We start from the raw sequence: 27,585 nt of genomic DNA, 5'->3' as shown, positions 1-27,585 counted from the left end.
GACATTGTAGTGCACCTTGAAGCACCTACACGTGTGATTTGCAGTTCTCTCACCATGATCCGTTCTTCTCCAGTGGTGTAAGAAATCCCACAGACTTTAAGAATGAAGAAAGCACTGGCAAGATTAAAAACCAATGTTGCCCTCTGAAATCGGGCTACTTCTCAATAATCTGGAAGATGAAAGTCAGGGAAGGTGAAAGGGTAAAGAATGCCACAGAAAATGTGTTCATACAGGAAGAGAAATGTAGTCGTAAAATGTGTGTTTTTTTAAAAAGTGCTGCATACTGGAAGTTCCAGTTTTAGAGCACTTGGTAACAGGTGTTACTATCTACCAACAGTATTACCCACATGTGTGGCGCTCAATGCACTTTCTCAGAAGGAGGAAGGCATACGCGAAAGGAAGAGACCAACAGTGGCCAACGAGCACGTGAACGTAAACTGTGGTAGTTCCTGTCCTTGGATTCAGGGCCCGTCCTTGTTTGTGTATGACGTTTGAGTGTCATGGCTGTAAATCTAGAGTATGCAGCTGTGGCGAAATCCCATCTTTTTTTTAATTGCAATTGGTTTAATTAAAACTTTACAAACAAGAAGAGCAAATAAGAACATAAGTAAATCAAAACATACAATAATAAATAATAAACATAGCTGGTAAAATCCGAATTATTTCCATTTGGTAATGATAAAAGAGAAAGAAAACTTTAAGAAATTAGAACACTGAAGCATGTACAGAAAGTATCAGTCAAAAACTCAGTCTTTAGAATGTGATACATTAGCACTGCATAAATCATGAGCCATGGCCAAAAGACTCAATGAGTAAAACAGATTTGAGCACATGATTTGTTGATGCTTAGGCTCTACAGATTCAGACTTGTAATGAAACCCGAAAGGGCCAATCCCTCCTGACTATTATGCAGGTAGAGACAGCGCTTCCATACCCACTCTTCATTATAGATGATACATTTCACATCCAAGGGCGCAAGAACTGTCGCTCTTAGGCTCTCTAGTGGCCTACAGAGGAAGAAAGAGGATGCGCGAGTGAGTCCTTCATTTGCACCAGAACGATTTTGAAGAATCAGGCATCTTTAGTTCCATCAGTGCTGATCAATCTGCTTTGCAGAGCCTTGTTACGCAGAAATGGAGGTCCCAGGGAGCGAGAGGTCATCACTGACAACCCCCCACCCCATCTTCACTCACCAGACCCCCCCACCACCCTTCATTGCCACGCCCCACTATGTGCCAAGAGACCCTGGTCACTGCCATTCCCTGCTTTCTATGCCAATAGTCTTTTCGGACTATCGCATCTCTATTTTCTGTGCCAGGGGGCCTCTTCTACTGCCATGCTTCCTGCGCCAGGTGACCTCTCTCGTCGTTATGCCCCGGCTTATGTGCCAGAATGTCTCTCACCGCGACATGCACTGCTTACTTTTCCAGGGGCTTCCTTTCTCTCACTGTTGCCGCCTTATCTTGGAAGGCCTCTCATTGAGCTTCTTTCTGTGGCAAGGGGCCTCGTGCTCCTGTGCAGTCTGTGAGTGAAGTCTCCCTCACGTTCATAGCGTTGCTGCTTTTCCACAGTGCTTCTCTCACAGCAACACCACTGCACCGTGAGTCCACTCGCACCCTTACTTCAGTGTGTAAATGCTCACTGTCATATCCCTACTTGCTGCGTCACAAGTTACCTCAATGCCATATACAATGTTTACTGTGGCAAAAGGCCACTAGGTGTCCCACTGTTGGAACTCTTACTATCCCAATCCGTTCTTTCCTCGGCACTGGGCTTCTTCCAACTGCTGGGTGTGGGGGCAGGGGGGCGAGCGGTGGCAGTGTAAACAAAATGTATGGCGTGAGCAATGTTGTTGGAGGGGGGATGGGAGGAGATAGAAATAGAGTCACGGCCTTCAACAGGCTGAGTGACAGTTAGGTGGGGATCTTTAAACACATTCTCAACCCACATGCGCACTTGTGGTGCTCTCTAGCTCGGTTTGCACTATACAGTCACCTACACACAGTGGAAAAGCCGTGGCACAACAGTGCTCTGCCCTACTTTTGGTTAGTCTGTGGGTGGTGTAGCAGGCCAGTCTCTCTAGCGTTTAGTATGCATGCACCATCTCTCAATCACTCATATCAGCCCAGTGTGTGTGTTTGGCACCAGAGTGATATGTTTCTGAACTTAAGCAGTGCCTTCTAGATGTTGGCTCAGCAGTGATATCTTTTCTTTTCTTTACATTGCCCGGTGTGTCTCTTATGCTTTACCGCTGTTTCTCAGGCCCTTGTCTCAATGCCGCGCTGTGTTCCTTACAGCAATACTGCCTCTCCTTTGTTTGGTGCAGCAGTGCTGCCTCTCCTCTGTTTGGTGCAACACTGACATCTCTTCTCTGATGAGTAGGACTGTTGTACCTTCTGCACGTTTCTGTGCCATTCTCTGTATCAGACACAGCACTGCTATGTCAGCGTACCATTGCTCAGTGTCTTCCTTGCACACTGCCCAGTCTTTCCCTTTTCTTGGCATATCATTTGAATCTCCTTTACACATTGTCAATTGCCCCTCAAGCCTCTAGCTTATTTTAAGCGTGTGTCTTCTTTTTACACCGGTCCTAGCTCTCCGTTTCCTTTGTGCAGCATCGTGGCTCCTCCTTTCCTGGCTATAGCAGTGTGTGATCCAGCATTGCTCTCTCTCGTGCCTTTACTGAATCAGTGTCTTTCCTCGCTCTTTGTGCTCGGTGTATCCGAGGCATTTCTGACTGTCTCTTTGCTAACTCTCCTGTACGTTGCCCAGTGCGTTTCTTTGTTTGGAACACCGGTGCTTACGCTCCTCTTTGGTACTACTGGGCTGCTCTTGGGTACAGCTGTGCTATCTCGCCTCTCTTTGGGACAGCATTGCTATCTCTCTATCTAGATTGGCAGTGTGCTTACTCCTGTATATTGACCAGAGCCTCTCACTGATAAAGCAATGTGTTGTCTCCTTTGCATTGCATATTGCCAGCCTTAGCAATCAAAGACATCGGAACTCCGATTCAGTCTGACATTTCTGAGCGTTTCTGGTCAGATCCCAGCGCTGCTACCGCACCTCTGTTTTCTGTGGCACACGCTCACACGCTGCTGATGTCTTTCTTTCCCGACAGGCTGAACGAGAACATGAACGTCTGCGTGGCAGATTTCGGCCTCTCTAAGAAGATTTACAACGGGGACTACTACCGCCAGGGCAGGATCTCCAAGATGCCGGTGAAGTGGATCGCGATCGAGAGCCTGGCAGATCGAGTGTATACAACCAAGAGTGATGTGGTGAGGCTCTCCTTCTCTCACCCCAAGCTGCTGTGCGTCTATAGAGCCAATGTCTTGCGTGGACGCCAATTAGGGGGCAAAGGGTACCAGCTGCTAGCCCTGGTACATTGGCACTTCCTCTGCCACCCCAGGCTCTTGTACTTAGAGGTCAAACGTGATGTTTTAATCAGTGAAAACCCACGGTTAGCCTGAAAGAAATCACCCTGGTTTGGCCTTTTTTTATTTTTTAAATGAGTTAATTGTGCAAGTGCGAACACCTACATCTGCACTTTCATGCTCATATCCCTACCACTCTTTCCAACAACTATACGCTGTCGAATTGAGATCACCAAGAAGTATTTCAGTTCAGTTTCCGGTATTAAAAAAAAGACGCTACATCATTTAGCTGGCACGTCAGGCTTTGCTGTTCATAAAATGATAATTAATATTTTGGCGATGGAGGCCGCATTTGGCGTAGGAGCACTGGGCTTTAATGTGATGACTGTACATGGCACATGAGGCATAACCTGGCATAAGATAGCACCACTTGCCCACGTGAGGCTGTGCTTTGCATAATACAGCAGCGCCTGGCAATACAGGCTTTGTTTAGCATATGGTGACTATACCTAACATGTGAAGCTTGTACAGATATAAGATGGCAGCAACAGACCATATGAGGCAATGCTGGTTTAGGAAAGCCGTGCTCCTGGCCTCTGATGGATCTGCTGCATCTGATCGCGCCCTTTGCATGTCCAGGCAGCACTGAAGTTACGATATGCTTGAAACGCAACTCGTCTTCTCCGCTTCAGTACTGATTAGTACTTTATTAATTGAGCCCTTATTGTAGGTAAAGGTCATACAACATAATTTCCTTTGTTGTCTTTTGGGGCAAAGCACATGCAAGGTCACTCACTCCCTGTGATGTCCTTGGTTTAATTATGCCAATTTTACTACCACTGGCATCTCTTCTAACACGCACAAAAACTAGAAAACAAAGCTAATACCTGGAGCCCATTGGTTTACAAGACCCCTCCAATCTGGATTTCTCAGGCGAAGTTCTGCAGAGACAGCACTGATGTAGCTCTCAAACTTCCCTGCTACAGACCACCACGCGTGACCCCACTGCTCCTCTGCCACATGCAAACTATCATCCTGTACCCCGACTGTTCCTCTGCCACAAATACAAACTATCATCCTGTACTCCAACTGCTCCTCTGCCACATGCAAACTATCATCCTGTACCCAAACTGCTCCTCTGCCACATGCAAACTATCATCCTGTACCCTGACATGCAAACTATCATCCTGTACCCTGACATGCAAACTATCATCCTGTACCACGACATGCAAACTATCATCCTGTACCCCGACTGCTCCTCTGCCACATGCAAAGTATCATCCTGTACCCCGACTGCTCCTCTGCCATATGCAAACTATCATCCTGTACCCCGACTGCTCCTCTGCCACATGCAAACTATCATCCTGTACCCTGACATGCAAACTATCATCCTGTACCACGACATGCAAACTATCATCCTGTACCCCGACTGCTCCTCTGCCACATGCAAACTATCATCCTGTACCCTGACATGCAAACTATCATCCTGTACCCCGACTGCTCCTCTGCCACATGCAAACTATCATCCTGTACCCTGACATGCAAACTATCATCCTGTACCCCGACTGCTCCCCTGCCAAATGCAAACTATCATCCTGTACCCCAACTGCTCCTCTGCCACATGCAAACTATCATCCTGTACCCCAACTGCTCCTCTGCCACATGTAAACTATCATCCTGTACCCTGACATGCAAACTATCATCCTGTACCACGACATGCAAACTATCATCCTGTACCCCGACTGCTCCCCTGCCAAATGCAAACTATCATCCTGTACCCCGACTGCTCCTCTGCCACATGCAAAGTATCATCCTGTACCCCGACTGCTCCTCTGCCATATGCAAACTATCATCCTGTACCCCGACTGCTCCTCTGCCACATGCAAACTATCATCCTGTACCCTGACATGCAAACTATCACTCTGTACCCCGACTGCTCCTCTGCCACATGCAAACTATCATCCTGTACCCTGACATGCAAACTATCATCCTGTACCCCGACTGCTCCTCTGCCACATGCAAACTATCATCCTGTACCCTGACATGCAAACTATCATCCTGTACCACGACATGCAAACTATCATCCTGTACCACGACATGCAAACTATCATCCTGTACCCCGACTGCTCCCCTGCCACATGCAAACTATCATCCTGTACCCCAACTGCTCCTCTGCCACATGCAAACTATCATCCTGCAACACGACTGTTCCTCTGCCACATGCAAACTATCATCCTGTACCCGACTGCTCCTCTGCCATATGCAAACTATAATCCTGTACCCCGACTGCTCCTCTGCCACATGCAAACTATCATCCTGTACCCCGACTGCTCCTCTGCCATATGCAAACTATCATCCTGTACCCCGACTGCTCCTCTGCCACATGCAAACTATCATCCTGTACCCCGACTGCTCCTCTGCCACATGCAAACTATCATCCTGTACCCCGACTGCTCCTCTGCCATATGCAAACTATCATCCTGTACCCCGACTGCTCCTCTGCCATATGCAACTGGATGGCTCTTTGGTGCCTCATGTTCAATTCCCTCTCACTAAAGGAATCTAAGTCGCTTCATCAACTGCCCCTCCCCTCCTCAAATCCCCTCAACCTTTCCCCCGATACATCTTACAAGACTGGCAATCCTGGGGTCCTTTTCAACAGCAACCATATGGAAAATCCATCCCCACCTGCCACGAAAATCTTAATTTCTACATTTGTTTTATGATTATTGTGTTAGCTTCCTCTCAATCCTTCCCTCTACTCCTTTTCGCCTGATAACGAAAGACTGAACTTGGACACTCCAATGCTCTACAACCTCCCAATTCTCGCTCACCACTTCCCCTTGCCTGCATGACGAGGGCTGTTACCACAGATTGCTGCCACCCACCCCGCCCTACATGTCTTACTTCATCTCCAGGTACTCCCCTTTTATGCACTCTATGCTCCCAAAAACTGTATAACCTATTTTGTCCACGTTTCTCCTTGCAATGCCACCTTTTTCTCTTCCTTTCAACTCATTCCAGGAAAAAGGTTGGTTAATCACACACCAGCAGAGCCTCACATTCTAGAGAGCTTTTTCAGGCTAACTAATGATTTTAAAGTCCAATCCCTAAGTAGACGTCAAAGTCAGTGTAGGAGTGGATCCAAAGTTTTAAGAAGTAGCAGAACAGCAAAGGTTCCTCATGATACTTTCAGTCTCTGGCATAAGTTACTTTAGCAATATAACACATCGAGGGGGACCCTGAAAAAGGACTCCCAAAAGGGACACAAACTTGGGTCAGAGGTAGGGTGGACAATCTGGACACCTCTTCAGTTCAAGGTAAGTTATACTTTTCACCCCACAGTACCTTGGGTTAGAGGAAATGCTTGCAGATGGATTCGCCTCTGTGCAGCAGCGACAGACCCATTCTGCCGATTCCTCAGTCTGGTTATGACAGGAAAAACTCTGAATGGGATGTCTCAGCAGTAGTCTCGAGAGAGAGGGCCCTTGGCACGGATTTCTTCAGTCTCCTTGGTCGTTCTGCAGTTTTGGTGCCTTTTTATCAGCACCAAGAAAGGACGGTATTCGCCCAGTCGATCCTCTTCTCTTCTGAAGTCCGACACTGTGCTGAGGGGACTTCGATGAGTCGCATCATGCCTCGGAAGGTCCAACTGGAGCTCACCAAAGTTCTGGATGGATTTGGCCTTGCAAAGATATTGCACTGCAAATAGGTCGACAGTCTCCTGATATTCGTGGTCTGCAGCTCTGGTAAGGCACAGCACCTCACGAGAAGGCTTAATTTGTAGTTTGTCTTAGGACTGGTTGGTCCTACCAGCCAAAGGGAAGGAGTCGTCCTCTTTGGAGCAAGAAAATGCAGTCAGGACAGCAGTGGGCACTTCATGGTTACTGGAAGGGTCGGCAGGCCTCTCTGGTCGTCTTCTGTCCCAGTGGTCAACTTGCCTTTCAGTTTTCCCACTTGCTCCTCTGTAAACACACTCAGCATTTTACAGAAAGGGGCAGGTGGCTGTCCAGTCAGGACAGCCAGCCCTCCAGTGGGAACTGTTTTTCATTCAGACAAAGGACTGGGGAGTGAATAACTCCTCCCACTTCCTGCCTGCCCAGACACACTGGAGCCTAGGCGGGGACACCCAAGGGTTCCCGCCAAAGGCAAAGCACACACACAGACCTCCCACTCCCAGAAAGGTAGAAGAAGGGCTAACAAAGGACAACCATGATAGAAATGGCAAAAAAAAGAAAGGAGCCACCATGTTAGAACATAGGTGACCATATTGTGCATAACCGAGATGTGAACACAGTCTGCGGTAGAAAATAGCACAATAGTTTGTAGAACACGTCCACTGCCACCAGCCAAAACTATGGGTTGTCTACGTGACTAAAAGGTCACAGGAACAGAGAGGAGGCGGATACTAGGCATCCCTTTAGAACTCCACATAAAGTGGTGTGTGCTTATCTCTCACAGTATAACATTTTTGGAGGCACCAAAAATATCCCTCTATCCTAGAGAACTGTAGTTCTTAAGGATAGTGAAATAATCCCAAAGGAGGATCCCAGGGGTCACCTTCAACACTGCACATAGGGGGCTGTCTGCTGCAAAAGTTAAACACAGATGCCTTAAAAGGGATATGGAGGAAAGTAGACTTCATAGTAAAGGTAAAACACAGAGAACAGAGTTCCAAATCCAAAAGTCAGAGCAAATAAGAATACATGGAGGAAAAAAGGTTTGCCCCATTCAGGATAGAAAGAAAAGGGCCCAGAAGTCCAGAAATAAATGCTGGGGGTCTCACTAGGAGAGGGGATGAAGCATAAAAAGGATACACCCCCCTAACAAATATGTACCAATGTATTCATCCATCAGTTTTGTTGCAGTTGAATTCACTAACCTATCTCCACCATGACCTGGTGCTCTTGCTGTAGGACCTTTTTTCCCACGCCATACACATTTGTGTTAATGCCGTTTACTGTATTGTTCCTATTTTATGATGTTTCTCATAGACCCACCATCCTCCTTCTCTAATAAATAAAATATAAAATATAATCTTTCATAAAAGCCAATTGTTTATTTTTTTTTAAACTGTGATAATGCACACTGTGCTGCCAGGTATTGGGATTATTTGCCTGGGTTATCGAATCAAGTGCAAGGTTTTGCCATTCAAAGCCCAGGTCTTCTCTGGCCTGCTGATCCCAGCAAAGTGGCAAAACTAAAAATTACAGGCACACGGCAATTCGTGCCACACCACTCGTAATACATACAACTCTCTCAAGCCAAATCCACACACCATAGCGTTGAGAATGCAGCTGGAACCAAGGTGAGGTTGGTCGTGTCGTGTCATGTTCTGTTATGTTTTGTTTCGCTTATTAGCCTTTCATCGACATAAGTCATTAGGCATAAAAACCCTAAATCATATGTACATTCAAGCAATCAGTTGCCCTTTAGCAACACACACACGTGCAAATATGCAATAACCAGCACAGTGATAAATAAATAAATAACTCCAAGTCAAAAAAGTAATTACAAAGTATAGATGGTCCTAGACCATCTACAAAGAGAACACACGGGCATGGATTAATACAGCAGTGCAGTAGTCCTCTTACATAAGGTCTCCTCGGGGTCACATTTCAATAGAGACAATCTTTTTATCCATGCTCTGTGTATTTAGCAGTGGCAAGACCGTGGTTTTGTTATCCTTTCTTTTACAATAAGACATGGCTTCTTTGACAAGCTTTGCTCTGTGATAACTCAGACTTGGTTTCAGCATCATTTTCTAAAATAGATGTATTCTGGACAAATTAGCATAAAGTCTTGGTCCGTTTCAATTCTGGTTTTTGCAGTATACACGCGTGTCACTGGTATTCTTGTTCCACGTGCTTTTCTGATATGCATGGGTAGAGCGTTACACCTACATGTAATATTCAGTTATCGCATAAACCTCGGTTTCATTGTATATAGATTGAACTCATAACCAGCCTGCATTTCGTTTTCCCAGTACATCGTGAAAACTCTTCTACTCAAATGTGTTCTCGTCCTCTCGCCCTCCACTTTAACATAACACTCCTTTGATACACTTGTCTCCCAAAAGCCACGGATTTCTGTGTTTGGTCATTTATTTGCATGCCCGAAACTGAACAGACAGGGGCGTTGCTAGGGGGGGGGCTAAGGGGGATATAGCCCCTGATCTTTTGGTTGTAGCCCCGGATAGAATCTCAGGAGCTACAGCCAAAAGACTAGCTAGCCCCCAGTCCCAACAGTTCCACCATCAGCTTAAACCCGGGTCTTTTCCAGACCTAGCAACTCCCCTGCGTACAGAGTGTTAACATAAGAGCACAAGGATATGGAAGCCCCCGCGAGTTATCTTGAGATAAATTGTCGTTTGGTATTTCCACTTGTGGGAGTCAATAACTTTTTGTTTGGTTTGTTTCATTTTATTAGTCGACTAAATTTACTAAATGGCATTTCAAAACCTGAGCCTGGAACTGAAAACTACAAATGTAAAGAAAGTTAACTGTCAAATTTCTTATTGTCGAGATGTGATCTGGTAAATTCACTGTATTGTGACCGATAGATGGCCCTGCAAGATTAATAATAATGTTAAAGTTCACGTGTAGCTTAAGAAACACCACTCAGCCTGTGTAATTTGTCTTTTCCTAAAGGGCAATTCTGCAGTCAAACGGTTATTATATGTAAAATGTATATAATTTGATGTAGCTTTTATTATATGGGAAACGTGTTTGCGAACCGAGGGAGCTCTGCAATCCAGACACCAGCTGGTAATTAATTTCAAATCTTTAAGGTTCGCTATAGTTTCAAAAGTAAAATCTGTAACTTCAGTTTTAAACACACCTCATGCATATCCAGACATTGCAAGGTGAATGTATATGCCATCGCTGTGGGAGGAAGTTTCTCACTTGTAGGTATGGCTGGATAAGCAATTACAGAAAAGATTACATATTTTTCTAATTTAATGTTATTGTTTAAAGCACAGACCTGTCGCAAGAGCAGGTAGCTGGTGTTTGGGCATACCTAGGAATAGATGAGCAGGGCCAGATTCGGAAGTTGGCGCAGTGAGCATGCTAAAGAGCACGAATCAGTGAGCCAAAGGACGCCCAGGCTCCACCACTATTCTCAAGTGGGCCGGGGCGTTCTCGTAGTGCACGACAGTGCACAGACTGACCTGCGCCTGTTTTTGGGTACAAAGGGCGCAATGGAAAAATCTCGGCAGCCCTTTCCTTAAATAACGATATAATCGTTATTTTACAAAAGTGCTGCCGAGAACCCTTCATATTCAACATGCAAAGTAGCAGTTAATATTTGCAAATGTAAGGATATTGGTTACATTTACAAGCGCATTGAACCCTGTCTCTCACCTGCATACTAGCACTACCTCATGCACTGCACTTTAAAACACATTTTAAGCTAAGATACAGCACAAAGGTAGTGTTAGTATGCAGGTGAGAGACAGGGTTCAATGGAACCAGTGTCCCCCCACCTCACCCCCCCCAAACACTAATGTTTCGCCACCCACCTGCACTGCGACTGGCTTCCTGTAGCACTCCGCGACAATACTGGCATCAAAATGGTACTGTATATGTGCGCCACTTTAGCGCACATTTAAAAGAGGAGGAGTGCCACAAGAATACCCGTCTTAAATGGCAGGTAACAAATGTTTCGGTCACTAGGTTGGTTTCCCACCCGTACTAGCAAATGCCACATATATTCCGAAAGTGGTGCATTCATACTGACTCCGGAAGAATGGGCCACCTTCAGAATAGGTCTTAAGTATCTTTTCAGTACTTAACACCCACATGAGAATCGGGCCCTCAGTATTCCGGCACAGCCTTACCAATCCTTTTTAATCTACACTTGAATGGCTCGTTGAGTCCGCAGAGGGTTCCACAAACCATATATCTTTAGAAATGGAGGGCTCAGTGATTCCGTGCAGGGTTACACAGCCTTATATCTCAAGGAAAGGATTGCTCAATTTTATGGCGCTGGGTTACACAGCCTTTCTTTTTCCATGTTCTCCAAGACTGAATTGTTCACCGTCACAGTGTTAGAAGCCCATTCACCTCTTTGATTGAACGGCTCAGCTGTTTGTCAATGAACAGGCGTTCAGAGGGACGAAAGGTGGCTTTTGCCAGTCGTGTGGAACGTCAGGTGGCCCTGAATGCTCCAGACATTTAGAGGGAAAGGGTTCTGTTGAGGGGTGGCTACAACACAGAAGCCCTACATGGCTATGTCCTAGAGGCTTTGCAAACTAATAAAGAACAGGAGGCGCAAACGAGTTTGCCTGGAGTTCAGTGGGTGAATTTCTGGATAAGGAATGGAGGCGCAAACGAGTTTGCCTGCAGTTCGGTGGGTGAATTTCTGGATAAGGAAAGGGGGTCAAAGGGAGTGGATAGCATGACGAAATGTTAGCAGAAATATAACCCAGCCACCAGGAGCCGACTGTGAATGGAGGAGAGAGTTGGGGAACTGAAGCCTGAGAGAACCCCCTTGAAAACATGTGTTAAGAATAATTGCTAGACGTGCACCACTCTATGGATTTAACACCAACTTTCTTTCTCTCTTGTTTCCAGTGGTCATTTGGGGTTACAATGTGGGAGATTGCAACCCGTGGGCAGACGCCGTATCCTGGGGTGGAGAACAGCGAGATCTACGACTATCTGCGTCAAGGAAACCGACTGAAGCAGCCCCCAGACTGCTTGGATGGACTGTATGTTTATTTTGGGGCACTCTTTCTGCATATTTCTTTTCTCTTATTCACACTATGCCAGTGTAAAAAACACCCCCTATTGCAGGGGTCTGCATCCTTTGGCTTGGCAGATGTTTTAGACTACAACTCCCATCAGGCTTAGTCACCATAGTCAATGGAGGAGAATGATGGGAGTCATAGTACAAAAGTAGCTGGAGAGCTGCAGGTTGTATGACTATCTCATGATCTATTATATCGCTCCAAACAATACCTACATGAAATGGGGGAATAGGGTTTATTTATGTTATCCCGCCTTTGCGCTTGAACAATACACATGTGAATTCCCAAAGCCATTCCAGTGAGGCTGTTAGACGTAGTATACTGAGTCTTGGCTCGTCAGAATCAGAACTCCCAAGTTTCCTGTGGCCATGCTTGAGAAGTCCATGCAGTCCTGTGTTTTTCCCATTGAAATCTGGGACTTGTAGCTTTTTATTTGCCTTTTAAATGTAGGTAAACTACAAGTCTCAATATTAAAAAAAAAAACAGACATGACCTTCTCATGCATGGCCATGGGAAACTGAGAGCTCTGCAGAAGGGAACTATCTTAATAGATATGTTTTCAGCTAAATGCCCACAGTTGCAATGGTTGACGCAAAACATGGGGTTGTGGAGTGACAGCCACTGGACTGTACATGTCATGATTTCATATGATCTGCTTTCCACAGTTTGTTAATCATCGGTCTCATGTTGCCATCCTAGGGCATTATCAATGTGATAAGACATAACATAAAAATCTTTGTGTGTAAATGATGGTCATGGGAAGATTGTGCAAAAGAGCTATATATTTGCATGTTACATTTGATCCCAAATAATAATTGAAATATCGACCTCTTCTCTCATCAGGGACAAATACATTAGCCTATTTTCTGCATCTCTCTCCCATGAACCAAACTTTGCCCTAGTTCACAAATGCAGTGAAAGTGTATCTTTTTTGCACTAAGTCAATTTTGATTTATTTGTTTATTATTACATTTAGCAACCCGTAGGCATTGAGGTGCTGTTACAACCTGTTACTTGCAGCATAGACGGTTACATGGTAATAGAAGCCGATAGACAACAAAACGATACATTACAGTGGAGTCGGATCTAGGCAAACAACAAAGTTTTGAGGGCTCTCCGGAATATGCAGTAATAGGTTCCTCTCTACGGGAGGGTGGAAGTGCGTTCCAATGTTTGGTGGTGATGGAGGTGAAAGTAGAGCCTCTGGCTTGCATCACTTTGGGTAGACAGAGTCGATGTGCATAAGGAGTCCTGGTGGGTCTTGATGAGTGCACTTTTGTGATTTTCTGGGATAAGTACGGTGGTGCGGTGTTAGATACACACTTGTGATGGGCAGGGTTTTTTAAATTATCCGTTTGCGTATGGGCAGCCAGTGGACCGCTCTTCTGGCAGCAGAGATGTAATCCCATTTAGGGATGTTGAGTGCTGCTCGGAGGGCATTATTCTGGATGGTTTGGAACTTTTGTATGTTTTGGGATGAGGTTCCAGAAAATAGGGTTTTGCTGTAGTCAAGCCTGGAGCCAATGATGGCATGTGCAATGGTTAGGCAGCTGTCCTGGGATAGATAGGGTTTGAAGGCATTAGTCAATTTAGATGTGTAGGTGGCAGAGGAGGCGATGACATTGACTTGGTATGTCCGTGAGAGAGTAGCATCGAGGTGGACGCCTAGTGTCTTCACTGAGCTGGAGATGGGGATTTGTGTGCCGTCAATTTTAAATGCAGAGTAGTGGGAGTTGCGCTTGTTAAGTGTTGTGGGAGGCCCTACCAGCAAGATGTTTTGTCCTCGTTGAGGCACAGGTGAGTGGTTGCCATCCAGGTCTGGATGGTTGTGTAGGCAGCATCAAGCATATTGGAGCCATCCTCATATTTGCTAGAGAGAGGGAGAAGAATTTGTATGTCATCCGCATAGTTGGTGTAGGATATGCCGATGGAGTCGATAAAGTCAAATAGGGGTCTGGTGAAGATATTGTAGAGTGTGGAGGATATGCAGGATTCATGTGGCACTCTGCAAGGGATTGGGGTTGGGGCTGTTAGCATTGTCAGCAAACACTCTCATGACTCTCCCCTCTAGAAAGGAGGCAATCCAAGCTGTGGCTTCAAAGGAGAAGTTGGCTGAGGTGGAGAGGTGGTAGCAAAGAATTTTGTGGTTGACCAGGTCGAACACAGCTGATGGGTCAAGGAGGAGGAGAAGCGAGGCTTCCTCTTGTCTCTGATCTTGTCCATCTTATTTTTTAAGTCCAGTAACGCAGATTCGGTTTGATGACCTAGGCGGAATCTGGGCTGGCGCATTTCCAGGATGTTGTTTGTTTCTAGGTAGTGATGGATTTGAAGATGTTCTGCACTATCGATGATTTTCAATAAGAATGGGATAGTGGTGATTGGTCTGGTGTTGTTGGGAGCTGTTGGGTCTAGGGAGGGTTTTTTTTAGTAGCAGGAGGGCCTAGGCTTCCTTGAGGCTAGAGGGCACAATGCCTGTGGCAAAGGAGGCATTGATGATTGTAGTGAGGAGTGGTGGGAGGGCTTCGGGGCAGTCCTTGATGATGGGTGCTGAGCATACATCTCCTTGGAACTTGGATGGTTTCAGGCATTTTAGGATGCATAGGACTTCAGGCTTTGTGTGACAGTTTTAAAGCAAAACTGTGGGAAGGTGGGGGAAGTGGAGGCGGTAGTGGACTGAGGTTGGGGTTGTAAGGTGGCTAGATTGACTTGGATTTTATTGCGGAGTGTGTCAATTCTGTTGAGCATGGCTAATTGGATGTTGGAGCACCAGGCTTCATCCTTGCTGATGGAGGGGTGTGGGGTCATGGGGGTTTCAAGCTCTCTGAGACTAGTGAAGATTTCTCTGGAGTCTTATTTTGCGTTGGCTATTCTTGTGTTGAAGGAGGTGGATTGCGCAGAGATAATGGCTTGTTTATAGATTTTAGAAGCTTTGTTAAATTCCATTTTGATGGGGATTGAAGGATTCGTTTTCCAGCTGTATTCTGCTAGTCGTTTTTTGTTACAAAGGTCTTCAAGGTCCAAGCTGAACCATGACTTCAGGTGTCAAATGGGTTTAGCTTTTCATTTGGCTTTGATGTTAAGATAGCTGTGTAGATTTCTGCTAAAAGCCTGGGGTCTCCTAGTTAGTTAGGTTCTAGTTTGGGTATGTCCAACAGCAGCAGGATGTTATATTTACTGAGCTTGAGTGAGATTAGTGTTAGGGGGAGGAGTAGGGTGGGGGTGGTTGTCTTTGAGGACTTAGGGTGATGGATGTTAAAGGCAATGGTGTGGTGATCAGACCATGGACACGGTGGATTCGATTCTATGGTGATCTGGCAGTTGAGGCTGGTAATCCAGTCGAGTGAGCAGCCTTTTGTTATGTGTGGTTTCACTGATATGTTGCCTGGAGTTTAGAGCCTTCAGTGAGCTGGCGACAGAGTTGGCCTGGAGGTTTTATGGATCATTGATCATTTTTTCACTTGCTCTTATAAGACACCAGACTGCACTTGTCATGGTGCAATGGTTTTCTAATATGTCCCAGTGTTTTTAAAACTAGGGCAAACTTTGAATACCGTGCAATTTTGCACTTGTAATCTTGCCCCAGCATTATTAGAGCTAGGCAAAAAATAAATAGGTCATAACTAGTCCCTGAAGTTTCATGCTCACTGCCACAGTAAGATATGGTGAGTACTTGAACCATGACAAAGCTAAAGTGTTTCCCAATGACTACTCCTGGGAAAATGTATCTGTGCAAGCCCCAATAATCCGAGAGTCGGGTGATTCCAAGTTTTCACTATCACCAAATGGAAATGTACACCTCATATCCTTCAATTGGCTTAATATTTCTAGCCAGGGTAAGGTGCATTAAAAATAAACATGTATTTCTCGCTCTGTAAAAATATAATTCTTCTAATTTCCTTTGTGGATGGCTGCTTCAAATATAAATTAAAAATGTGTATAAAATATGCACCAGAAAAGCTATGGTGTGTTGAAAAGGCTTGAAAAAAAACTTTCCACCTGAAATGTGAAAACAAAATGAGTTACTTTAGCCATGTCACACACACACAGCACATCACCACCCAGTAGCCTTCACTGGATGTTCACCTCTACTTCAGAGCCAGATGGCCAGTGCATTGAATGTATGCAAATTAGCTCAAATGTGTCTATGGGGCAATGTTATTTTACTATTTTACACATAGCATTTTTCAAACCAAATCAGCTCTCAAATTGTGCAGTCTTTGGCTTCTCAGAAATATCCTGTGATCCAGTGAATATAAAAAAAAAAACAGTGTCCCTTACAAGAAAGTGCGCAAGGCAAAAAGGCATTGAACTTTTTAAAAAAGTAATGAACGCCAGAAAAATAACCCAAGAGAGGAAATGTTCCAATAAATATGCTGGCAACGTATAAAAGGTGCTCACCTTTTAAACCCAGCAATCTGTCGTAAAATATTCCCTGGTAAACAAAATCATTATCGAACTATGTAAGGCAAAGAGTGTACAAGTCTGGCATTATTCCCCCCATCTTGGCTGTGAAACTATAGCTACCGGAATGCAATTCAGCAAAAGAATGGTCTCTAATTGCAATACTTTCAATGACTGAGATTAGTATGTTTAAAAAAAAAAGAAATATGTGCATGCTGTGTTGTTTCTTAGTGTTTTATGAGATATTTAAAATTAAGAAAACACACAGCATTCGGAACTGTGGACTGTCTCCCATCCACGTGGTAATCGGGACCGACCGGGTCCGACCATGGACCGACCCTGCTTATCTTCAAAGGTAGGAAGGTGCCTGCCCCCTCAGGCCACATTGCTCCAAGTGCTCATTTGTTAGTCGACATGGCCTGAGGGTGCTAGCCGGTCAGTCCTGATTGCTGTCTTGATGGGAGTCCCGGATACCTATTGTGCCATGTTCAGTGATTTTTCACCCCCAACGTCACTGTACCTGTCAAAATATACGTTTATTTATCCTTTTTTTTAATATTGCTGCAGGTAGAGAACTACAGGTAACCTCGACTATCTGAAGTCATTTTATATATGAACTACAGATAGCCACGGTTATCTGAAGTTTATTATAGCCGAAATATCTGAAAAATGGGTGGAAGGAAAATATTCTTGCCCCCCCCAGACCCTCACCAAGTACCCCATCATCTGTGCCAGCTCCCCCCAGTCCACAGATGGCATCCTAACCACCCCTGCCCTCTCCCTTTTCCACCACAACACACGCTGTTTCTGTGATGCTGTTTACTTTGAGATGTTGGCTATTTGAGGTTATAGCTGAGGTTACAGAAAGGCTTTGTGTTGCAAACTCAGTCCCTAGACCCCATCCAACTCCCAATTTCACTTGAAGACCTCTAGCAACCCCCCACCTCTAGACTAATGACATTTGCAATTAATTTGACATGCAAATGGCATTTTTCCTGCTTTTCATTTTTGCATTGAGAGAAAAAAAAAGATGGTGGCCATTTCATTTCTAAAAATAACCCGGTTTTGGTAATTTACCCGAAGCTATCTATTTTTGTGAAGGGGCACCCCCTTTGCATTCAAATATTTTAAAAAAACTACTTCAAGGAATAACCCCAAACCACAAAAATGGCTCTTTTAATGCTTTGTTCCCAAGCTTTTTCAGACATGGTCCAAATCCGTCCAGCGGTTTGGATTGTGTGGTCCGGCAAAAATGTACCTTTTTGTCAATGGGAAAATGAATTGGAAGTAGGTGGCAACTTTGGAAATTATTTTTTCTGTTTTACAACTATTATTTTTTTACAAATCTTGACATAACTTTGCAGTCTGGAGGGGCCTATGCATCCTCTCCGGCCCCAAACCAACCCTACTAAAAAAACTCATCCTTCTGGATACACCACTCAAACTCTGAACTAAACACAATCATACCTCCACAGCACAACAAACTGCGCGCACCTCACTACACCACAACAAAACAAACCACACATAGCCTCGCCCAACAGCACATGGGGGCTACCAACCAAAAAACACACCTACCCTCAGCGAACGCTGTAGACAGGACTGAAGCTGCCAACAGCACCTCACAGCTCTCTTGCTCTTTTCTCCAACTCAGTCCTGCAAACGTACCCCCGCCCCCTTAATTTACAGATCCGTCAGAGCGCCAAGAAACCATGCAGGTGGCAACAGTGCACGTTATAAGAACGTTTGACATAACATACACCATAACACCCTTTTATAAGCTGTTGCCAGTGACAAGGTGTTTTGATTTAAAGGAAAGTGATGCATTTTATCTGGCTTGCAATTTGAATAATAGAAGCTGGCCTTTGTTCCCAACCTCTATTAGTTCTCTGGGCTTCAGAATATCTTTGCTGGAAACAAATGGAGATTGACAACAGGCACATCATCTGCTTAAACAAAAGCTACATAGATCAGTGGTCAGATTTGTAAATAACCGGGTTTTCAAAGCTGCCCACAGAGATTTCAAACAGGAAAATAGGAGTAGTGACTGCTACCTGGCTACCCTACTGATGTTGCCTATTGTCTTCATCGATCCTGAGTTTTCTACTTGTTGAGCCCCCTGAAGATTGTCCAAGACAAAAATTACGTCCTAGTCACAAAAACGTCCTAATCCTCTTGTGATATGTGTTCACATAGACTGTTCACTTACATGATCTCTGTTGGTTACTGCTGTGTTTGGCTTGGTTTAAAAATTGAGTAACTTCTCATCAATTCAATCAAATGAACGTGTGCTGGTCTTAAGCTTTCATTCAGGGAGTTCCCATTCATGTTTACATTTGACCCTATGCGGGAGTTTATGACGCGTGCTCTGTGGCGGTTTTGGCTATGTCACAGGAGGTTTTACACAATGTGCTCTCTTTGTTGCAGGTATGAGCTGATGTGCAGCTGCTGGATGCTGAATTCCAAGGAGCGCCCATCGTTTGAGGTTGTACACTGGGAGCTCCAGAAGATCCTGAAGAATCTACCTCCTGTGGAAGATCCGGAAGAGATTCTGTACGTCAACATGGAGGAGATTCACAAGCCTTCTGAGGTGGATCTAGAGCCGGGAGCAGTGGGAGGCTCAGAACTGGAGGAGCCCTGTCTTAAGGGCAGTGCAGTCACAGCAGAGGTGCACTGTCCTGAGGGTGTGAACCGCTACGTCCTCTGCCCGCCACATGAGTCCACCCGCCTCTTGGGTGAAACACAGTTTGTGGAGAATACCTTGCCGTACCCTGATGAAGGCACATTTGATGAAGTGTTGTTCCGGGGCTTAAAGCAGTGACACATCAAGCTATGGACATGCTCTGAAATCTTACGTTAACGCTACAGACAGTGGAAAGGATAGCAGCAAAGCCGGTTCCACCCCTTTGCTGTTGTCAAGACACAAAAAGTAAACAAATAAACAGCAAAACCAAAAGAAAATATTTCAAAATGAAAAATTCAAGAAAGAAATCTGGCTTGTGACCCCACTTTCCAAACAAAATGCCTATTATTTTAAAAAAAGTGCCTTTTTGAAGGCACTCTCCTTCAGTACATGAAGATATTTTTCAAATTCTGTGGGGGTATTTTTACCAATTCCCAGTGCTTGGAGCATGTATCCTTAATTGTTCTTTTTTATACTCAGAAATGCAGAGGTTTTAATAAGAGAACATTTTCAGAGGTACGCATTTCAGGTTGTTGGCAAGGGAACAAAAAAGTCTGATATGTTGATAAGCCCTAGCAGCATAGGCTCACCCTCTATTGGAGATACCTTTGTGCGGCATTGCGCCCCACGCGACATTTCCTCTTTTGGAAACATGAGATTTCAGGAAGTCCCGCAGAGATTGGCTTATTGACTGCTTTAAATTCCCACCAACTGCTCCGCTGTTCTCGTAGCTGGAAGATGTTGGTTGCAATGAAATGTTCAACTTGAAAAAAACTGAAAACGATGCTGTTATGCACACATTTGTAGCATGAACAATTTTCCAAGTACACAGGAACACTTTCTTAAATGTCAAGGTGAGAATGCAACTGATGGATCTAACAGCATTTCCATTCGGGATATTATTCCATTGCTGATTTTTGGTACGTGTTTCTTCACAGACGCCATGACTGTGACAGGATTTCTGAACAAAATGGCACCGAAAAGCCATTGCAACATGGCTCTCAGCCATACTTTCTGCTTAAGTTGGATACGATGTTTGTATGACCATCATACTCGTCAATTGCTTTGAGACCAGTGATCCACACAGAGATATAGACACTTTGGAAGAGACTCGTTTTCTGCAGTGAAATATGAATGCTTTGACCGGCGATAGCACTTATTGGGAATGAAGTCCCTCTGTCTTGCCAAGTAGACTAGGAAGGGCATCATTCATCCGCCATTTCAGAGTCACCTCGGAAAAGGAATGGGAAATGTTTCAGGGTGTGCCTTAAATTGCATACATATATTTTGAGGAAGATTGTTGTTTTGTAAATAACTTTGATTTTTGCAGTCAGACAATGTTGAAACTTTCCACCAAAAGTAAGACGGCTGCCTCTACAAATGTGGTGCAAAAACTGTCCCTCAAAGCTGTTTTTTTGAGGAGTGATGGGCTGCATTTTGTAGTCTCTTCTGCAAGCTGGATCCAGTTACTTATGTATGTGTTGGGAGTTGGATGGAGGATGATATGGGGTGTATAGACTATGAAGTCCTGGACATCAGTGCACATGTTTCCCGCATCAGTGGTCTTCAAACTCTGGTGTCCCTCCTCCCTAAGGTTGCCAGAATGATGGCTGCAGGGTAAGGAGGGACGGGGAGGTGGAGGATTAGGCTCTTCAAAAAGGGATTACAGTGACTTTTTAATAGAAAGATTGTGCTGTTCCAGCTTGTTGGGGGTGGAGGGTGGACACATAACATTTGCTGAAGGGAGTCTTGAATACGACCGACCGACATTGCCCTCCTCTGTTCATTAGAACCCCCAAGAAGAGGGAGATTTAGAATTCATGCTAATTCCAGTACATAAAGGGCTCTAATTAATAGCAATTGCATTGATGATTTTTTATGGAAGCCATAGAGAACGCAGCTGAGACTACCAAGTTATTGAACAGTGGTCACTGGCCAATTACCTTATTCTAGTGAATTCTGATTGATCTCCATGGAGCTGGTACAAGCCATAGCTGGTGAACTAGAGATGAAGACCCTTGCATCCATTACCAAACAGTGGCACCACATACCCCAGCCTCAATGGCAAAATGATGCAGAGCTTACAGTAAACAACATGCAAGCTTGCTAAGAAAGGCGAAGACATGCAGCTGGGTTGTCTCTTTTGTGTTAATCGTTTTCAGTGAAAGCCCTCCTTCTTCTGGCTGCCTCCCCTTTGCCTCCTCTTCCCATTTTAACCAGTAGCTTGTGAACCGGTTAGACAGAACCTTGTTGTAGACATGCTCAAACCTCTTCTCTCATGATCTGAGCAAAGTTGTGATTCCCATCATCGTCCGTGCATGAATAGGGCCACAATATATCCAGAATACTCTACTGTCTGTCATACGGGTCTCTGGCCGCTTCCTTTGCGAGGAGGGGGAGTTGGACAGTGACTCAGTATCTGTGCAGAGGTAGTGTGCCTCCCCTGGTGAACTGCAGCACTCATGGTGAGGAACAAGGGCTCCCAGACCCATCAACATTAGGGTCAAGGGCTGCCATGTGTTGACCCTTGTGGCAGGCCCAGACCACATCATCCTCATCACTGACTGCAGATGAATGTATTCAGGGCCATGGGAGAGGCAGGAAGAGGGGGTTCCTGAAGTGAGTGGTCAGAACATATGCAGTTAAAAGGAGGACAGCAGGTGAGTGGTCAGAACATATGCAGTTAAAAGGAGGACAGCAGGTCTCCACTGCCAAAAGAAATACAGCGAGGCAGGACCGACTCAGCTTTTCATCCTTCTGAAATTGAAAAATGAAGTATGCCTTGGACAACAAAAAAACATCTATTGTTGCAAGGCTTAGAAGCTTCATAAAACTCTTCCCGACAATGTGATAGTTTATTATGAAATAGTGAGTGCCCAAAATAAATTTAAAAAAAATATGTATATATATATATTATATATATATATATATATATATATATATATATATATATATATATATATATATATATATATATATATATATATATTCTGCCTGCCATAACTCCGCCCATAGCACAACCTTCATTTCCAATGATACACTCTACCAATCGACAGCGGTTCTCCGAATATGTCGTTTTATATTTCGAGCACTGGCCTGCATAGAGCAAGTAAAGGGAACATATCGAGAGCCTTCATTTGCTGAATGCGAGAAGTGAATTATTGTATCACTTAATGCTGATAAATTAAAAAGTACGATCACAAGCTCTGCACTTTCTAGGTCACAACACCTGCCGGGGAGATACTGCCAAAAACAAGAATGCAAGCCAACATTCTGACTGCTAAAGGAACTTACTACATGGTTGGACCGAAGAGCACAGTCTTGCTACCTATTGACAACACCTTCTTCCAAAAGCAAAACCGACATTCAGTGCCAACCTTAAGGACTGCATTAGCTGCAGAATCACACATTCAATGTTTGCACTATATGCGCCTGCTGCATGCCATGACACTTGGATTTGAAACCGCCACACGGGGAAGTCCCGCCCCTCCCGCATCTGCTTTTTCTTGTTGTTTTATTCTCCATGAAATCTGTGTACTGCTTGTAAAGGGATAAAACCTCTTTCTTGTTTTTCAAGATATTATCATCTATATATCATTTGTTAGAACGGTACAAAAACCCAGGGCTCTCCACACACAGCTGGCACATTGCTGGAGGTTCCTGTAAGTTGAATCGATTCCAATTCTTTCTGTGTCTCTTTGTTTTGTTAGTGATTTTGTCGCTTCAGTGTCATATTATTACATTGTTCTTATTCACATTTAATCTGGACCGCCCTGATTGCATCACTGCCCTTTATAAATGACCAGTTTTTGCTGTAGTGATTAAAACAGGGGGTTAGTCCGCTTCACCTCCCAGTTTTGGCATGTGAGGGAATGGAACGGAGTTGCAGGGACATCTGGTGAAATGCACAAGATCACATTGTTTTGTTTAAGTGATGGAGTCACGATTAGACGTTAGGCCATTAGGAGTTGATGCCACCCATTTTACCACTAGACCATGTGTAAAAGGCATTCTTCTTTGATGCAAAGGAGCTGATGCAGTTTAGTTTGCACTTGTGCAAGAGCAATCGTAGCCCGGTGGCCTACTCTGAAGCATTTCAATTTCTCAACGAACCCATCGTGCCATACAAATGACATTGCTACAAGAGAAATGATTCTGCACTCTGCACTGCTAATTAATGGGCGCCTTTCACCTGGTGCCTACATGGCTGCTGTGATCATATCTCTCAGCAGTGTTGCTGGGCATGCAGATCACCACTGCTGGATCCACAAACTGTCAGGAAGAATGTGCAGGTGTGGATAAGAAGCAAGGAGTGCCTTTTTTGGAATTAGTTTCACACGATATCACTGATGAGTATGACACTTCTAATATGATCGCAGTATTTGTGGATGATTTTCTTTGTTCAGAATGTTGTACTGAATTTAATTACTTGAGAAAGCAAAATGATGTCCTTTTGATAAACATGTTGTTTTGCAGACATGGTGTTAAACAATTAGAAAGAAAAAAAAACACGATTTCACTCCTGTTTATATTAACAGTGCCTGGTCTTCTTGAAAACTTTAGCTTGCACTGAAAACAAAATGGCCACCAAGAGTAGATCAGCACTGTCTATTCAGGAAGGGCCTTTGCCATTCAATATAGTCCTACTTTTATTTCCACGTCTGCTACCCTGTTATTGACTTACCACTTAACCCCACTGATGCTACATCTGCCCTTTTCCTCTCGAGCTTATTCTTCTGCAATTTACTACATATGCTCCAAGGCATTAAATACCATGAGTACAATAATTTCATTGTAGGTTCCAAGTGCCATAGACATTAAAATAGTTGGTTCTTTTTCTGTAGAACACATCTGCAACATGTCTTAACATCACGTTATGCATGCATTGGAACATAGTTTAAATAGTTTATACGGTACATTTTTGTAAAAATGAGCACTCTATAGATTAAATGATTTCCCAGAATGCTTACATGACCCTGTTTGACTAATCAAATCATAATTTTCTGTAATCCATTTTTTTAACAGAAGGCACGTAATTGACAGTCTGGCATCTTCTAAGTAAGTTAGAATCAGCAATAGATTCTTACGAGTTTTTGTACACTTCCACATTGATGCGTGCTGGGACATGTAGTCTCTGGTATAATCGGCGAATGCAGGAGCCAGAAAGCTTGAGGGTGTGTAATAGGTAGGGGAGTCATCTAACGTTTTTGATCTATCACCATTTGTAATCACCTTGTCACTACCAAACTTTCCTCAGCAGAAAATGGGATCAGAGTGATGATATCACACAACCAGCTAACCCTGCCAAGTGCCTTCGAGAGCAAACACAATCACCTTGTGTACAGAGATTATAATTGTGTTAGAGAATTATTAATTTTTCTATCAATGTGTATATATTTTTACTACCATGTATATGAAAGAAAAGTTGTATGTGTATGCATCTGTGCCCTTCTCAGGGTGAAGACCAAACTCTGTGAGGAAAATGCTTACTCATTTCAATAAACCCAGCCTTTTTTTTACATAAAAAGAATCGTTCCTGTTTATTGAAACAAAATCATCATTATTCCCTTTTCCTTTCTATTCTATAGCCTTTGATGTCAGTATCTCAGTTTCTCTTTCGTATGTCTCTCTCCTTGTCTACACTCTTCTCTTTTGTGTCTCTTTCCCTACCCCTTTTATTTCATATTGCTCTTTATAGATTCCTCTTTCCTCTTTCTTCCTCTAGAATCCTTCCTCTTCTGTTCTTTTTTTGTAGAAAGATTGTATATATAGCATGTAAGAACAATACACTCATGAAATAACAATGTGCATATTGATCTGATCACCAGCCGATGCATGGACAAACACATTTAGTGGGTTTGCTTAGAGCTGATCAAGCCTACACCCGCAGAACTACAGAACTATCAAAGTTACGTATGGTATGAGAAAAGAGCATCAGCTTGCACAATGGTATCATTGAACGGGATATGTATTTGTCACAGCTCGTGGAAAACATTTTGCTAGAGAAAATGGCGAGCTAAGGAAAATAAAGTATGGAAGATAGACTAGGAAAAGAAAGACTGGGACAGTGAAACTGAAGGGCAGAATCAGACTCTCTCGATTGTGGGTGGACATCGCTGATCCCAGAAACTATAAAATCCAGTCTGGATTTCAGAACATCCAAATGTAATATTATTGAGGAACATTGAAGTAACTTTAGCCCCATGTAAACTGGCAACGTGTATGCTGCTCGTCGCAGTACACTGAGGAGTTTCTGTGAGGCCGAAGTGTTCTCTTGGCAGGGGAAAAATACAATGTAAAGTTTAGTTGTGTGGATTGAGGTCCCATTTATTTGGGCACTTGTGTACCATCTTCATGGACGACACAGCTTTGAGAGAGAAAATGTACAGGGCCTAGTCGAGACCTGGCTATAGAACCAAGGAAGAAAGCAGAGCCTGATGGAAGAAAAACATATGCCTATAGTTGTACAATAGTTTGAGAGACAGTAGTAAATCAATGTCTTCGTGTATGGCATGTCTCTAGATCAGTTGTCTGCAACCTTTGGTTATTCTGATGTTTTGGACTACAGCTCCCATCAAACCTAACCTGCATATTCAATGATGAGGGATCCTGGGAGTAGTCGTCCAAAGCATCTGGAGGGCCATGGGTTTCAGACCACTACTCTAGAAAGTGGGATAAGGCTAGGCCATGGCATGCTCTAGTGGGATCGCTGGGAAGTTTTGAGGCATTGGCAGAACATGGGTGGGAGGGGATCCATTCAAGTTGAAAGTTTAGGAATGACTCCCCAGCGGCCTACTCAATGGCAAGACCCTCCTGGTTCCAGGTGGTATGTTGACCCTTAAATAGTGTTGATGGATGAGCAAAACCATGATATTGCGATTAGGGCTGGGCTAAATATTGGCACACTATAATACAACCCTGAGTAGGAGGGCCGAGGCACCCCCCCCTGAGGCTTATCAGGAAAGGTGTTGTGGGGTAAATGTTCTCCTGAGTTTCAGTCCATGCGCAGAGCTATCTCAGCTCAGCAGTGCTAAGGCCCCTCACAAATGGCTTAATATGATTTTTATGTGCTATTGTGCCCCAACCTGTAACAGTGGATGGACACGGGCTCATGATTATGGTTGCCTTAGCCCTCCAGGCTACATTTATAAAATAGTTGTTTAGTTACTAAATATCATGAACTGCTTATTTATTCTGATTTGTTATACTATCCTGTCTTCATCCACACGCCCATACCATATCGAAAACACTGATATCTTTAGAGAAGAACTGTTTGTCAGGCATAGCATTCAGTGGGGCAAATGCTGTGTGGTATATTGAAACTCATATCTCGCTTGAGAAAACCTCAGTGTTAAGGGAAACTCATTAAGCACTACTGACCTCTAAGGAAGTTATCACTGATTACACAAGGCAAACCTGGTCACTTCAGATTCCTGTACAGATCTGATTGACTAGCCTTGCTACAGGAGTTTGCACACTGATGTGTCCTGCATGCTGAAATAACTTGCACTAAGAAATATACCAGGTAAAGCCAGCTGCATTTGGTCCTCTGGAGGAGAGCTATAGTGGAATGACCTAAAGAAAGCACAATCAGGCGAAATTCTATTTTACATGGGCTACTGTTAGTTGTCCAGTCGTTAATTCTAGGACTATGCTGAATGCACGAATTCCTCCAAAAGCTCAGACGGGACTAATATCCATCCAGCCTTCTTTCTATTGGGTGGCTCTTCAGGATGAATCATTTTGAGCTTTAGAATAGCAGAAAGCATGAATTGGGGACCCCCTTCAGCAGGGAGGGTGCCCAGATTCTCCTTGTAATGGAAGCCCACTGTCAAATGTTCATTATAGGCCCCTCACATCTATCCTGAACTTCCAGAAAATGTGCCTTCTTCCACTCCTAGATTCCCGAACCCTCTGGGCTTGGCACATTCTAATTGGCGCACATTCATCAAGTGCTGAAAGAAGAAGGCCATGTGGAATGCAAGCTCCATTTCTCACTTTCATGTTAAAACTGTCCCTCATGCCCAGTAAGCAGAATGAGGGTTAACCTTGTTTAATCACAATAAATTGCCTTGGAAAAATATCACAGTCACTTCCCCTGCACACTCAAAAGGCAAGGCATCCAAGACTTGAACTACTTAAAAACTCAGTTCACATTTATTTTGTTGTCATAAATCATACACTGAAAATTATATCAAAAACAGTATAGCTCCATAATGATAAATGCAATGCATCATCCAAGAAATGAACATGCATATGTTGATCACATTATACACTTTAAATTTATTAAACAAATCTTAGCAGTGTAATATCAGTCTAGGATAAAAGCCAATGCTTGTGTCTTGGCAATAGTATTACCACAGCTGACCTAAGAATGG

The 27,585-nt window shown here is 44.0% G+C and overlaps 1 protein-coding gene across 2 annotated transcripts in view; it reads left to right on the top strand.

Moving 5' to 3' along the window:
• AXL (AXL receptor tyrosine kinase) overlaps positions 1-24,737 on the top strand; it is a 357,115-nt gene extending 332,378 nt beyond the window's left edge. For both annotated transcript variants that reach the window (XM_069644414.1, XM_069644413.1), the window contains exons 18-20: positions 3,119-3,278; positions 11,951-12,087; positions 18,952-24,737. In XM_069644414.1, coding sequence (XP_069500515.1) covers positions 3,119-3,278; positions 11,951-12,087; positions 18,952-19,345 — 691 coding nt within the window. In that variant the 3' untranslated portion in view covers positions 19,346-24,737. The remainder of the gene's footprint in view (positions 1-3,118; positions 3,279-11,950; positions 12,088-18,951) is intronic.
• The last annotated feature ends 2,848 nt before the right edge of the window (positions 24,738-27,585 follow it).

This window comes from Ambystoma mexicanum, chromosome 2p (assembly GCF_040938575.1).
Source record: "Ambystoma mexicanum isolate Mex_15411 chromosome 2p, UKY_AmexF1_1, whole genome shotgun sequence".
Lineage (NCBI taxonomy): Eukaryota > Metazoa > Chordata > Amphibia > Caudata > Ambystomatidae > Ambystoma > Ambystoma mexicanum.
This window is presented reverse-complemented; position numbering and strand designations above follow the sequence as displayed.